Source organism: Malaclemys terrapin, chromosome 4 (assembly GCF_027887155.1).
Source record: "Malaclemys terrapin pileata isolate rMalTer1 chromosome 4, rMalTer1.hap1, whole genome shotgun sequence".
NCBI classification, from domain to species: domain Eukaryota; kingdom Metazoa; phylum Chordata; order Testudines; family Emydidae; genus Malaclemys; species Malaclemys terrapin.
The window spans coordinates 143,758,849-143,774,214 of NC_071508.1; the positions used below are offsets into that span (position 1 = coordinate 143,758,849).

Sequence of the window (15,366 nt, forward strand, 5' to 3'; positions counted from 1 at the left end):
GTTGACAGTATTGCCACCCTTGCTTCTGTAATGCCTTCAGAGCTGGGTGGCTGGAGAGCAGCAGCTGTTGGCCAGGTGCCTAGCTCTGAAGCTAGCGCCCGCCAGCAGCAGCACAGAAGTAAGGGTGGCAATACCACACCAGGCCATCCTTACTTCTGCACTGCTGCTGCTGGTGGTTCTGCCTTCAGAGCTGGGATCCTGGCCAGCAGCTGCTGCTCTCCAGCTGCCCAGCTCTGAAGGCAGCGCCATCACCAGCAGCACGGAAGTAAGGGTAGCAATGCCACAACCCCCCTTACAATAACCTTGTGACCCCCCCACTTTTTTGGGGTCAGAACCCCTAGAATTACAACACCACCATGCAATTTCAGATTTAAATAGCTGAAACAATGAAATGGATGATTTTTTAAATCCTATGATCATGAAATTGACTAAAATGGACCATGAATTTGGTAGGGTCCTACTTATTGGGCCAACTTCTGCTGATAAAAGAAACAAGCTTTCGAGCTACACAGCGCTCTTCTTCATAATACATACACACAGGTGCCAAATTAAAGTCACAAAGGCAATCTCAGTTATGGCATTTCCTAACTTCTGAGTGCTTGACTTTTAAATCTTAAAATTCTTTTAATGTAGTTTGCACGTAATACAATTTAGGATTTAAAGTACTACCTGCTCTGATTGCTGAATTTGCAGATTTTGAACTTCTTTTTTCAAGGATGAATTTTCTGCTCGCAGTGCCTTTTAAAGAGAAATACGCAGGAAAAGTGAAAAATGCAGTTTTAAGAAAGATCAAAACCAAATTTGTTCACTGCTCTTTGGATGATGCCTCATAAAAGCAATATTGTCCTTCAAGTTTTTAGATCTCTCTCAATTAAATTGACTCCAACTGAAACAGGATAGAAATTAAAGATGGAAAAAAGACCCACCTAGATCTAATCTCCCTATGCCCTGCCAGTATAGAATGTTTTATCTAGTCTAGCTTTACATGTCAAGGGAAGCCAGTAATTTTTTTCTTATTTTAACCTAAAAAGTTTCCTTTTCTTATTTTTACCACTGTGAAACAAGCCTCCTCTCTCTGGGAATTTACACACCCTTCAAATATGCGTCAACCTTTCTGACCCCTTAAAAACTGCCTACCCACAATATGTACATTTGTAGTTTATGGTGGCACCCACTATTGTATCTGAGTATCATCCAGATACCAGCAATAGTCACTCCTCTTCTCCTTCCCAGCAAGTAGCATTCAAGGGCTACTTTGAACAGAATTACAGGAGGGGGGCATGGGCGAGAGGGGCGTGGAAATATATTTCTTGCGGGAATATTAAGTCCAAAAAAAAGGTTTGCAGCGAGTTTAGTAATCATTGCAATTTCATCTGATACCAAGTTCCATGGCCTCCGTTCGGCCACTGTGAAAGTCCTCACTTGGCCTTTGAATGCCAGCCTTCACACCTTGAACTAGACACTAATTCACAGTGCACTAGAGCAGTGAAGAGCACCAGAATGATGTGCCCACAGCAACTTTGGTTGCTTAACTACCAGACTGTTGCTTTTTGTGCAAACTGTAGCTTTTTTTTTAAAATGGCAGATGGTTTCATTCCTAGATTGGAGTTTCAGTCACTGACTGGTCATTTACAAGTACATAGATCTCCATGCTCAAACTGGCGTTCTATAGGAAAGGAGCAGTCTGCTGGCCAGCTACGGGTGGAAGTGGATGATATTTTTTGCCACTGTGGCTTTCTGGGCTTCCCATCAATCTAACATTCTTCCATTTTGATGTATTTCCAAATACTTCTAGGTGGACAGTAAAAGCAAGTTCGATCTGTTTACCATTTACTTCACCTTCCAACTACCATTAGAGTAGAAAAATCACAGAAGCCACAGTAATAATCCCAAGAGTTTAAATAACTTTTTCTAGATGTAATCTTGTCACTAATCACTCTGGACATATACATGTCGATCGCACTGGTTTTTAGTCCTGACCAACTAGGACATTACCAAATTCCTCTAGAAGAAGAATAGACTGTTCTAACTTGTGCACGAAAACATCAGCAGCAGGAAGTGAACCTTTTGGCCTCAAGGTGGTCACTTTTCCCTATTCAAAGGAAATGTTCTGGCACCTTGACATGGGGACCCACAGTTCAAAGTTACACATAACATGAGAAACCCCAGTCTATTTCCCACTGATGAGAATATTGCAAGAGATTTTTACCTTCAATTCCTCCTCCCTATTAGCTACTTGGATGAGTCCAGCTTCCAGCAGTTCTTCAACCGTCTTTATCTTTTCATCCTTTTCAGTAATACTGAGAAATTAAACAAAGATGTTACAAGATATTCTCCACGAAGAAACCCTACAAGAAATTTTCAGGGAAAAACCAGTAACCTTACTGCCATAGGATCAAGTAGGTATTTTAGCTTCCTTGATGAGAGCTGAAAATCCCTTACCTCCTTTCCATTTGCTCCAACAGTTCTTTGTTAGCCTATAAATTAAAGTATGAAAAGCTGGTCACAGATTGGATCAACACTGGTTTAAGATTTAGTAACAGAAAGGACTGGTTAGCATCAGCTTGTCTAGACACTGAGTTTTTGGATTAAACTAGTCCAAGAGGTAGAGTTTTCATAATGTGTGCTCCCAATACTGCTATTGGAAAGTGGGATTTGAACCTGTTAGGACAGGGGTGCTGGGCCAGGCTAGCTTTTATACTCTTCATATTAGTTCACAAACAGCAAGGAGCTCTGGACATCAGGCTCAATCTCATGAGGTGCCAACTGCCCCCTAACTCCAACGATGTCGGTGGGAGTTGAGGACGCCCAGCACCCTGCAGCGTCTGGCTCAGAACTTCCAGCCCACAGACCTGAACACCTACGAGTGTAATCAAAACCAAAGTTTCTACATTTTCCAAAACTATGTACTTAGCTGGGGCACCACGCACCAGGCTCTGGCTTTTACGTCTATGCAAGGGCCAACAGCAGTGCATGCTGGCAGCAGCTTTTTTAATGCCACCCACAAGGGAGGAGGCGCTCAAGCCAACAGCTGGAGAAAACCCTGCATCAGGCTCCAAAGTGCCAGTTGGGAATCTCTAACTGTCACACCTTAGAACAATGGAGCCGTTCCAGGGGTAGGAGCTGCTGACTGGGAGCTATAACTGCAGCCAAACAGATTTCAAAGCTGAGGCAGCAAGACCTGTGGTGAAAGGGTAAAGCCATGTCTTTTGCTGATGCTTTTCACAGGCAGCCACTACCAACTTGTCTGGTAGGTGAGGAACAAGATACGTGGGGGAGTGCTCCAGGTAAGAGATCAGGAATAAGACTAAGAATAACCAGTAGTACTGGTCATTATGATAGTCAGTGGGCCTTTACACGAGGAAAAAGTGTATTAGAAAAAGGTTCATCAGGTTAGACTGAAAAATACAAAGGGGTCCGGATTTTTTAAGTTCAATTTTAGCTTTCTGTTGCTTGCTGTGAAGCCTAGAGTTTTGGTTGGCTGAAGAAATACGGTACTATTGCCCCTCGTCCTGTCACGAGCCCCTACCACAGAGGAAAGGCCGCTGGCACGGAACAAGAGGCAGCTCACAGATGAATGGCTACCGCTCCCTTTCAAGGGAAAGCAAGCAGGCAATTCAGTCTGGAAACTGGAAGGTGAGTGACACCATGGTAAAAAGGGTCAGTCTGGAGTAGAGGCCAGCGCAAAACTTGGAGGGAGGGAACAGTATTAGCAGACAACCTGCATGAAAGCGCAGGTAATTCTGTGCAATTTACAGCTGCAGTGAAACCAAGAGCATCAAAAGCAGTAAAAGAGTTAGAGGACCTAACGCAACAGCTTCTACAAAGTACACACAGAGCTAAATGTTGATAGCAAGCGGTCTTCACCTCCCAGTCCCTCTGTGGAGTGAATACACTAAAACAGGGGTCGGCAACCTTTCAGAAGTGGGGTGCCGAGTCTTCATGTATTCACTCTCATTTAAGGTTTCGCGTGCCAGTCATATATGTTAACGTTTTTAGAAGGTCTCTTTCTCTAAGTCTATAATATAGAACTAAACTACTGTTGTATGTAAAGTAAATAAGGTTTTTAAAATGTTTAAGAAGCTTCATTTAAAATTAAATTAAAATGCAGAGCCCCCCGGACCGGTGGCCAGGACCCGGGCAGTGTGAATGCCACTGAAAATCAGCTCGTGTGCCGACTTCGACACCTGTGCCATAGGTTGCCTACCCCTGCACTAAAACGTTGGGTCAAACGGCCAAGGCTCTTATGTAACAACCTGTCACATGGAGCAAACGAGAAGAGTCATACTATTGCCTGCAAGAATCCGCCTCCACTCAGCCTTGCATCACATCCATGTAAAGTGAGCCAGGACAAAAGGCGACAGAGCAATCCCCCCTCCCCATTAGCACAGCAAGGGCTTGCCTGGTGGAATGACCAGTTTACTGCCTCCATGTCACTGCCAGGAGCTGTCCCTTTAAAGTGCCCCATACCACCTCCCTCCTTGGGGCATTGGTCTCCCACTGATCAGCTCAAGCTAGAGAACGAGCCTCATCCAAATGATGAAGCGGGGCTCCTTCCACTAGCAAGATGCGGTCTCATTTACCAGTGCTGTTTCACCTGTAATACCATGACCTTCCATACTCTCTGCTGCAACAAGCCCCATCTGACTGAGTTATAATTATAATGAACTGTGCCTGAGAGGTCATCAGGACCCCTGGGGAAGGAGAAGCCTATAACAAGAAAACACAGGCCAGTAAGCACCAAATGAAGAAGAACCGTCAGGGATTTTGAGCCAAATGTCTCTGATCTCCAATGGCCATGTTGGCTGCTGGGACAGGTGACATACAGACAAAAGGGAAGAGTGATGTCCTCTGTCTTGACACATCATAGTGGAGGAGGGTGTAGCATGGCTCACCAAGTTATATTTAACCCATCAGATTGACTCATCAACCGCTTGGGCAATCTGTTCCCAGGCTTTTGGCTCAACATTGGCTTCCTGATACCCCACGGGCCTCCTGAGGATCTCTAGTGGATTTGCTTTATATCCAGCAGCTTGATTGAAAGCTGCTGCTCACCCATCAGGTTAGGGCCACAAAGGACCTTCCATCTCGCAGTAGTGACACTAGAGCTCTAAAAGCAATGGACAGTGCAGCTGAGTTTTCAACTAGCTCAACTAGGGACCCTGGTCGGAAGCAGAACTCTTTAAAACAAAAAACACCCCCACCGGCTATTGAATAAGACATCAGTGAATATTGATTGTACCTGCTCGGACAAGAGAGCCTGCAGTTTTTGAACTTCCGATTGCAAAGCTTTGTTCTGATCCTTAAGAACCTGGAAGGAGATAGCAAGCCGTCAGTTCAGAACGGCATACCCAAATTACTTTGTTTTGTAACGTTAGCCATGTAATGAATCGTAAATAGAGAAGCTAAAGCTTTTTTTTTTTTAAAAAACAAATACAGTAGCGTAGAAAACAAGACTAAAAAAAAAGTTGCTTTTGCCTCTTTCTTGCTTCCTCAGAACACTAAGACTTTTGTCCCCAGATAGCCAAGAGAAATAGTCCTCATCCCCAGGGATGGGATCACACAAAAAATAATTGACTGCCCCTGCCATAAAAGATGTAACAGTGCTGGGAGTTGTAGCTCTTACCTAGTATACGACAGTGAAATCTAGTCTATCCTCCTACAGAAAACCACTTATTAGCACCATGTCAACCTATTGCTGATGACTGGCTTTTACAAAATGCTCATTTTGTAAAGCAAAGGTTCCAATATCACCTCCCAGATGCTCGCAAGCGACCCTAAAATGTTTACAAACACAGCAAAAACAGATGGGTCTGCAGTCTCCTGCACGCTCCAGCTGTTGGGACTAGATGCCTACGAGAAGGCAAGTAATCATACTGTGGGTCCCTCCTCTGCCTTTGATAATCATTCTCGAGGCAACAAAGCAGTTTCTCTGGAGCAGAAACAGAACCCCATCTTAATTGGCAAATCAAGACCTCAAAAAAAGACTGCACATCTAGCCTAGATTGCTATTTCTGAAACAACGCTGGCTTCTAATGAACACATTTTTCTCCCCACCAGTTACACAGGTGACTGTATAGACACTTCACCTCTCTTGGAGACTGGCACCAACTTAGTACTGCTTGGGATGCAAACGTCCATTTGACATTATGAAGAGCAGAACAGTAAAAATATTTCTTTACAGACTGGAGATAATAAATTTAGGATCCAGGAATCAATACATTCTTATCTTCTGTACTGAAAGCAACACCATCATAGCTGGACCCTTCCTGCTCACCTTTATAGTCCCATTAGCTTAGATAAAACCGTTATTAGTTTCTAGGCCCTTTAGTTCATTCCACAGCTATTTGTCCACAACTTGGTGATTGTTCCCACTTGCTGGAGAAGGCAGGAAATGCAGTTATTCACCACGTAGTCTTTTTCTAAATCTACATTTAGCTCCTCCATCAGCATGTATTTTTAGATCCCAGCTTCCACCACTTTTACCAGTGATTTTCAGAATCCTTAAAAAAATATACAAGGCACTTTCTCTAAACACATGGTACCTACCCCAAAGCTTTACAGGGCAAGTTTAGATAGGAAAGGAGTACAACAAAAAGGACTGTGATTAGAGTTGGGCGAAATTTTTTGGCCAAAAGCCTTTTTCCCATGAAAAATGCAAGTTTGGCAACACCGAAACATTTCACAAAATTTATGTCTGTTTTGCCAAAAACTGTGTTGAAAAAAAACGAAAGAAGTAGAAACATTTCAATTGGAGGGGGGAGGGAAAGCTCATTGGTTTGAGCATTAGTCTGCTAAACCCAGGGTTGTGAGCTCAATCCCTGAGGGGGCCATTTAAGGATCTGGGGCAAAAATCTGCCTGGGGATTGGTCCTGCTTTGAGCAGGGGGTTGGACTAGATGACCTCCTGAGGTCCCTTCCAACCCTCATATTCTATGATTCAAAATTAAAAAACACAATTAAAAATGTTTCAAAGCACTTATAATCTAAATGAAACACTGTTGGACCCCAAATGAATTTTTCTTTGACTTTTCAGTTTGCTAAAAAAAATTTAAAATTCTCTCTCAGGTTGACCTGAAACATTTTGTCCCAGAATTCCCAGCGAGCTAAAAGATCAGTTATTTGCACAACTAGTTATGATTGAGACTCAATCCATTTTGGACTAGGATACTCATCCCGTTCTGTCTTTCCTCTGATGAAAAGCGCTACAACTCCCAGCACTGTTACATCTTTTATGGCAGGGGTAGTCTATTTTTTGTCAGGATCCAAATTTCTTGGTCAAGGTATAGTCAAGGTCCAGACTCCAAAGAAAAGAATGATATTAAGTAAATAAAATATTTTGGGGTTCATTCAAAAGCATCTGGCAGTCTAGCTTTGACCCAGTCTGCCTATTGACTACCCACGCTTTATGGGTTACCCTAGGAGGTTGTGTGTCAGCTCACAGCAAAGTTAATCTTGTGTGGGAAGAGAAGTAAAGGGGCTGTCCCCTTGTGCTGAAGGAACTACCTTTAGGAAGAAGGCAACAAAGCCCTTCATGGGAAGCAGGCCTTGCCTTATAAGGGTTTAAATCCAGAAGTGAGGATGTTTGGGGATTGTTTGCTTTTTAAACGCTGTTCGCTCTTGTGTGCACATATTACAGAAACAAACATAGCTCTGCACAAAGGAATTCAAATGTTGACACAGCTATATCTTTAATCGATAGCTTAGCTGCCATAGTGCAGATGAGAAGTTTTAAGTTAAAAGCAAAATCAGATATTTTTACATTTATTTAGAGTTTAAGAAAAAGTTGTAATCAGATCACTAGCAACATGATAATCCAAACCATGTACGCACCAACATCTGGCAGGACACATTTCAAATATGAAATGCAGAAAAACCTGTCATGGTTATTACTGAACATCTTGTCCTTTCAGAGAGTTCATTAACTATTTAGAGACATTAGTCTTCACAGCTGCAGCTAGTACATTTAAATGGATTTTTAACACTGAGGTACTCAGTTGCACAGCTTGCTGGTACGATGACATCCTGAAAGGACGCCAGCAATATTACATATTCCTGTTTACAGTCTTAACAGCTCAAAATACACAGCCCCGCTCTGCAAATCAGTGCAGTTGTTTGCACTGTAACAGAATCTTTCAGAAATCTAGAAAATGTTACAAATAAGCTTAACACAGAATACAGTACCTTAAATTCTTCCCTTGTGTTTGAAACCTGAGCAAGTTGTCCTTGTAGCTGTTCTTCAAGAGCTCTTATTTTGTCATCTTTAATATGAATACTGAGACGGTAAATTACACAGTTAAAAATGCTTCCTTTTTCTGCTCTTACAAAAAGCATCCATTCAATTAAAAAAAGGCATAAACAAAGAGCTACAAATAATTGTTTACCAAATATGGTTGGATTTATTTTATTTAATCTACCTTTTCTGCATCCTCTCCAGTTCATGTGCAGCAACAGCCTAGATATAAAGAGGATTAGCAGAGTCTTAACATATTACATCACAAGACTCAATCAACCCCACATTCCCCAATATTCAAGCTAGAATAAGTCAGTTTCACCGGTTCCTTCACTATATTAGTCTCCAACGTAAGCGAAGGAATAATGTTATCTTGACTCATTTTTAAAGACTGCAAGCTCACATCTTCCACATTATACGTTCAACAATTGGTCCTCTGCATTGGTGCTCTCAGATATCCAGCACTCACTACGATGAAATAAAGCACTGTCAAATATTTTAAATGCCTGGCCACGGGACTGAAATGCGAAGGGCCAGATTTTTAGAACTGCACATGGGAAGTGGTGTGCATGTATGATTATTTTAGATAGTGGTCAAGACCGCACATGCAATCATGGTCTCTGTATTCACAACTGTGGGCATAGTGTCCTGAAGGAAGCTGTTTAACATTTAAATGAATCCATATGATGAACAAATTAAAGCTGCATACTGCAGTAACTGGGGTGTTAAATAAGCAGACTTTTTTAAAAAGATTCCTTAGATGTTTGATTTCTCAAAAGTCATCACTAATGAGCCCAGATCTGTAGCCTTCATAGTTTTACCCTACTCCAAGGGAAATTTCATTGAAATCAATGAGGTTACTCGCAAAGTACGGTGCCACTCAGGTGTCTGTGTGGCAGAATCTGGCACTTAATGAGTTAAGTAAACATGGTTATTTTACCTGTTCATTTGTCAGAGCCTGTAACTTTTGCACCTCCGCTTTTAGGGATAAATTCATACTCTGTACAACCTACAGAGAAAAAGAGATGAATTCATTTGCTTTTTAAAGACACTATTTCAAGTCATTCCATATTCTTCAGTGCAAATATTTCACAAAACCTTTTGCTAAGAGCTTAACGTTAACACCAAGATAATCTCGGACTTCCTTGTAAGGCGGCCAACTTTCTAACGTCTGAAAACTAGACACCCCTGCCCCACCTCTTCCCCCAAAACCCCGCCCCTGCCCCTTCGCTGAGGCCCTGCCCCTCACTCATTCTTCTCCCTTTCCTCCCCCACTTGCTCACTGCTCTCCCCCATCAACTCCAGCATGAGCAGCCCAAAGGGACTTGCAACCCCAGCTCCAGCAGGCCACCTGGTAGTGCAGGTCAGAAGAGCACTGTAGCCACACGGGAGCAGCCAGGTAGCCCTGCTGGCAAGCTAGGACATGGCCCTCCTGCACAGAGGCATCCCTCTGAACTGCCTGCCCAGCAGTCCCCTTCCCTGCCCACTCAAGCCTTCCCCATCCTGGAGCTGCCTGAGAGCGTGGCTGGAGAAAGTGCTGGCTGGCAGGACAGCACGCGTTTCTTCCCTCCCAGGGAACGTTCCATGCCTGCTGGGAGCCCCTCACCCCATTCGCCCATGGGCCCCTGCACTCTGTCCTCCGCTGCAGCCCCGCAAATTTTGCTCCTCAAAGCTGGTGCATGAGTGCTGCCGCAGGAGCCGCCACTTCAGGGCCAGGCAACAAGCTGCCCCTTCCCTCTCCCCCGCCCCCCTTGCCCATACTGACCAGACACTGCCCGGTTCCCTTTTCAACTCGACTTTCCAGTTGAAAACCGGACACCTGGCAACCCTACTTCCTTGAAGTTCATCTGCCTGTGTAACCTACATGCCTAATAGGGAGACCGCTCTTGAAGAGATCTGTTGGCAGGGGATAGGAATGAGTTGGGTCTGGATCATTGTTGCTAGACAGATGCACAATTAGCGCTCCACATCCAGACGTTTCTGGACTTGTGTGGGGCAGTTTTGGGTCTGCTCCAATAGGTTCCCCTTTGCTGGGCTCAGACTCCATGACAACAAGGAGTCAGGAGAGGTGCTTTGCAAAAGGCCACATGCCCTGAGTGTGGGTTGGAAGAAGCCGGGCCACAGGAGCAGAAAACAGGCGGTTTTCCCTAAACCTGAAGCATTTTGCAGCAGGGTGGGGTTTTTTTAATCTATATACTTAAACTGAGTGGTTGGCTGGTTAATTAGCTAGCTGACAGTGATTTCAGCAGAGGAGGGGGAAGTCTGCATTAATTCCAGTTGGAGGTTTCGACAACCCAGTGGAAGGAAGATGTTGCAATGCTTTTGACTCAGCAGATTGATCACCAAAATCTAACAGGGAGTTTCGAGAGGGAGTTCTCCCGGTGAAGGAGGAGCACATGTGTGACCCTTGGGGTAAGTGGCGGTCTGTAGTGGGTGTTTGTGTTTGGGGGTTACTTGCTGTGTGCTGAGCTTGTGTTTGTCTGTTTGAAGGACCGCGGCAGTTGGAAGCTGTGAGCTTCTAACCAAGGTTTGACATCCAGAAGCCTCTGTTCATTGGCTGAGCCTCAGTCAGAGGGCGGGGCTATCAGGAAGGCCAGGGCTTTATAAAGCAGTGAGCAAGCAACCAGGGGCCGCTAACAGGAGTTTTGAGAGAGAGTTTGGAAGGGGAGTGGGAAGTGGGTGAGGTACACTTGCCATTCTTTAAAACCGTTAACCTAAACTATAAATCAACTCTTCTTGATTTAAACAAAAACCCTGTCAGTAACCTAGGCAGCTGTAGGAGAGAATGCAGGCAGAAGCCCAGCTGCAGAGTGGGGGCTATCCAGTTTATTGCACTGAGTGCAGCATATATGATTACCTGCCCTGTGGGCGGGTGGCGTATGTGTGAATTAGGTGCAAGGAGCTCCTGGCCCTCTGAGACCAAGTACACGCTTTGGAGGCCAGGGTAGCAGAACTGGAGGAGCTAAGAGAGGCAGAGAGTTATGTTGATGAGGCTTTCCGGGACACACTAGATTTGTCCCACCTCAGGTCAGACAGCCCCTGCACTGTTAAGGAGAATGAAAGGCTCAGGGAAGGAGAGCAGTAAACGGAAGCAGAGGGAAACCTTCCCATCATTGGGACTCTCCTTCCAGATGATGTTGGGGTATCCTCTCGCACGGAGGTTACCTCTCCAGGGGAGGGAACTCCAGCCATTAGGAAAAGGCAGTAATAGGAGATTCGATCATTAGAAACATAGATAGCTGGGTTTGGGATGACCAGGAGAACTGTATGGTGATTTGCCTGCCTGGTGCGAAGGTTATGTATCTCTCGAGGCATCTAGACAGACTTATGTGTAGTGCTGGGGTGGAGCCAGTGGTCGTGATACATGTAGGTAACAATGACATAGGGAAGGGTAGGAGAGATGTCCTGGAGGCCAAATTTAGGCTGCTAGGGAACAGACTGAAATCCAGGATCTCTATGGTGGCACTCTCAGAAATGCTCCCAGTTCCACGCACAGAGCCAGATAGGCAGGCAGAGCTTCAGAGTCTCAATGCGTGGATGAGACAATGGTGTAGAGAGAAGGGGTTTAGATTCATTAGGAACTGTGGAAACTTTTGGGATGGGGGAGCCTATACAGGAAGGATGGGCTCCACCTAAACCAAAGTGAATCCAGAGTGCTGGCACTTAACATTTAAAAGGTTGCAGAGCAGTTTTTAAACTAAGAGATGGGGGAAAGCCGATTGCTGTAGCGGAGCACGTGGATTGGACAGAGACTTATCTTAGAGGAGAATCTATTGATAGAGATTCTCTAGGTTCTAGTCAGGAGCAGAGGATGGAAGAGGATAAAGTAGAGGCCAGATCAGATGAGAAACATTCACATAAAAAAGAATCTGACATCAGAAAAGAGCAGACAAATAAACAGTGACTAGTTTTTAAAGTGCTTGTACACAAATGCTAGAAGTCTAAATAATAAGATGGGTGAACTAGAGTGCCTCACGTTAAAGGAGGCTATTGATATAATAGGCATCACAGAAACCTGGTGGAGTGGGGACAATCAATGGGACACAATCATTCCGGGGTACAAAATACACCTCTACCTCGATATAACACTGTCCTCGGGAGGCAAAAAATCTTACCGCGTTATAGGTGAAACCGCGTTATATAGAACTTGCTTTGATCCACCGGAGTGCGCAGCCCCCGCCTGCTACTTTACCGTGTTATATCCGAATTAGTGTTATATCGGGTTGCGTTATATCGGGGTAGAGGTGTATAATCGGAAGGACAGAACAGGTCGGGCGGGGCGGGGAGAGGGGGGAAGAATCTTTGCTTGAGTCTTCACAGCTGAGGATGTTAGGGAGATTCCCAAACCTGAGCCGTCCTTTGTAGGTGACAAATCTGAGGAATTGTCACAGATTGAAGTGCCACTAGAGGAGGTTTTAGAATTAATTGATAAGTTTAACAGTAACAAGTCACCAGGACCAGAAGACATTCACTCAAGAGTTCTGAAATTGGGGAACTATTAACTATGGTTTGTAACCTGTCCTTTAAATCAGCTTCTATACCCAATGACTGGAAGATAGCTAATGTAACACCAATATTTAAAAAGGGCTCTAGAGGTGATCCTGGCAATTACAGACTGGTAAGTCTAACGTCAGTACCGGACAAATTAGTTGAAACAATAGTAAAGAATAAAATTGTCAGACACACAGAAGAATATAACTTGTTGGGTAAACAGGATGTTAGGAATCATTAAAAAGGAGATAGAGAATAAGACGGAGAATATCTTATTGCCCTTATATAAATCCATGGTATGCCAACATCTTGAATACTGCGTACAGATGTGGTCTCCTCATCTCAAACAAGATATACTGGCATTAGAAAAAAGTTCAGAAAAGGGCAACTAAAATGATTAGAGGTTTGGAACGGGTCCCATATGAGGAGAGATTAAAGAGGCTAGGACTTTTCAGCTTGGAAAACAGGAGACTAAGGGGGGGAAATGATAGAGGTATAGAAAATCATGAGTGGTGTGGAGAAAGTGAATAAGGAAAAGTTATTTACTTGTTCCCATAATATAAGAACTAGGGGCCACCAATGAAATTAATAGGCAGCAGGTTTAAAACAAATAAAAGGAAGTTCTTCTTCACGCAGCGCACAGTCAACCTGTGGAACTCTTTGCCTGAGGAGGTTGTGAAGGCTAGGCCTATAACAGGGTGTAAAAGAGAACTGGATAAATTCATGGAGGTTAAATCCATTAATGGCTATTAGCCAGGATGGCTAAGGAATGGTGTCCCTAGCCTCTGTCAGAGGTTGGAGATGAATGGCAGGAGAGAGTTCACTTGATCATTACCTGTTAGGTTCACTCCCTCTGGGGCACCTGGCATTGGCCATTGTTGGAAGACAGGATACTGGACTGGACGGACCTTTGGTCTGACCCAGTATGGCCGTTATTATGTTCTTATGTACAAAGACTAACCGAGACTCGTGTGAACTCAACCTGAGCTTCTGAGAACCCTGAGTTTCTTCTCACTGTGTTTCTGTGGGGATGGACATGTTTACATTTGTTTTCTTTATGTTTAGGTATAACTGCGAAGATAAAGTATGTGGATTATAAAGTTGTCATGTCATGTTGCAGAAATTAAGTTGTAGTTATTTTTTATTGTTTCTTTATCATAAGATTTTATAAAGTTGGTATTAAGTTCATTCCTTTTGGACTTGATTGTGGGGAGGCTGACCCTCTGCAATCCTTGCTGAAAATCCTCAATGACTGAAGTCTGGGTGTCCATGTGCTTTTCTATAGGAGTTATTTTATAGGCACTAGGAGAAGGGCAGTGAAGTAAACTCTGGCCCACCCAAAAGTCACACCTACAGCAAACCCAGGCCCCAGTACCATCAAAAGACCTATGCAAGCAGACCCCCACGGCCACAGGAGCCCTAATCAAGGCAGTGGGGGGACGCAAGACCCTGGGTTTGTGGGTTTCAGTTCACAATCACAGCTTCTGTAATGAGCTTGCTCTTTAGTCATTCAGTTTCCTTCAAAGGGGCATTTCCTATACCTTGAGCTCCTCCTCCTTGCCGGTTAGATTGGCATGTTCATTGACTAAAGAGTCCTCCACCTGCTTTATCTGTTTGTCCTTTTCTGCAATCCTGTACAAATAAGAGATGCAAGTAATTTGCAACAAGACCTTTTAGACAGAAATGGATGTACAGTGTTAGGCTACACTTAAAAGAATATACAGGCCCAAAATCAAACCGGCTATAATTAATTCTGTTGGCAGAGTGTTTTGGACATAAAGTTTTTCTTTTTCGTTTTAAATCCTCTGCGCTTGCCAAGAGTTTACAAGATGTGCACGAAGCCTGGTGCATCATAACCCCCTCCCCCTCAATGGGACAAGTGCCCTGCAGCTCTGCTTTAGAGGCTGTCCTAACATTCTCCTGGCCCTGCACATGCCACTGACCCATACGCTCAGACGTCAGCAAGAGGGGCAGCTCTCACTCCCGCACAGCGAACACAACTACACACAATGTACTCTAAGTCTGGGGTGGGGAGGGGAAATCCGTAGGAAGAAGTTTCACAGCTTCCAAGAGGCTCACATACAATGCAAAGTAAATACTTAAGTGACAGCGTTTCCTTCACAATTCTCTCTCATATGTGCCGAGCAGGAGTTAAGAGTTTCTACATCTTGAGCAGGCAATAAAGCAAACAACTTCTTCAGAAACATATAGGAGAAGGGATGCTTACACTTTCTGTAGTTCTTCTGCCAGGACTGAAGCAGAGCTCTACAGAGGGGGAAAAAAATAGCTGGATGTAAAGCAAAAACGAAAAAGTCCTTTTCTAAGCTGAGCCAGAAATAACATTTGCTGGACTTGTTTACAGATGTTTGAAACTGGCACAGGCCAATACCCAATGTTTCCTGGCCAAAGAACATTGAAATGGTATAAACTCGTACTGAAGTCCTTGCCCACACTGGTCCAAGAGCCAAGGAACCATATGGACCTGTAATTGTGGGAGTTCTCTTACAGTTTTGTGCCTCAATGCCATAGATTCTTCTCATCCAGTTTCCCCACTCATACTAGACGGCAGAGAACAGCATCAAGGAGACTACAATGAATGTGAACCAACCGCTCTCTGGTAATCTCCCAGGCAACCTCAGCACA

General features: G+C 44.2%; 1 protein-coding gene across 11 annotated transcripts in view; it reads right to left on the bottom strand.

Annotated features, from left to right (window-relative positions):
- Nucleotides 1-15,366, bottom strand: part of KTN1 (kinectin 1) — a 110,665-nt gene that overhangs the window by 35,367 nt on the left and 59,932 nt on the right. For all 11 annotated transcript variants that reach the window (XM_054025039.1, XM_054025038.1, XM_054025044.1 and 8 more), the window contains exons 13-21: nt 14,951-14,988; nt 14,265-14,355; nt 9,173-9,241; nt 8,417-8,454; nt 8,184-8,274; nt 5,243-5,311; nt 2,443-2,477; nt 2,210-2,300; nt 670-738 (exon numbers count right to left, since the gene is read on the bottom strand). In XM_054025039.1, the coding sequence (XP_053881014.1) occupies nt 670-738; nt 2,210-2,300; nt 2,443-2,477; nt 5,243-5,311; nt 8,184-8,274; nt 8,417-8,454; nt 9,173-9,241; nt 14,265-14,355; nt 14,951-14,988 (591 nt within the window). The remainder of the gene's footprint in view (nt 1-669; nt 739-2,209; nt 2,301-2,442; nt 2,478-5,242; nt 5,312-8,183; nt 8,275-8,416; nt 8,455-9,172; nt 9,242-14,264; nt 14,356-14,950; nt 14,989-15,366) is intronic.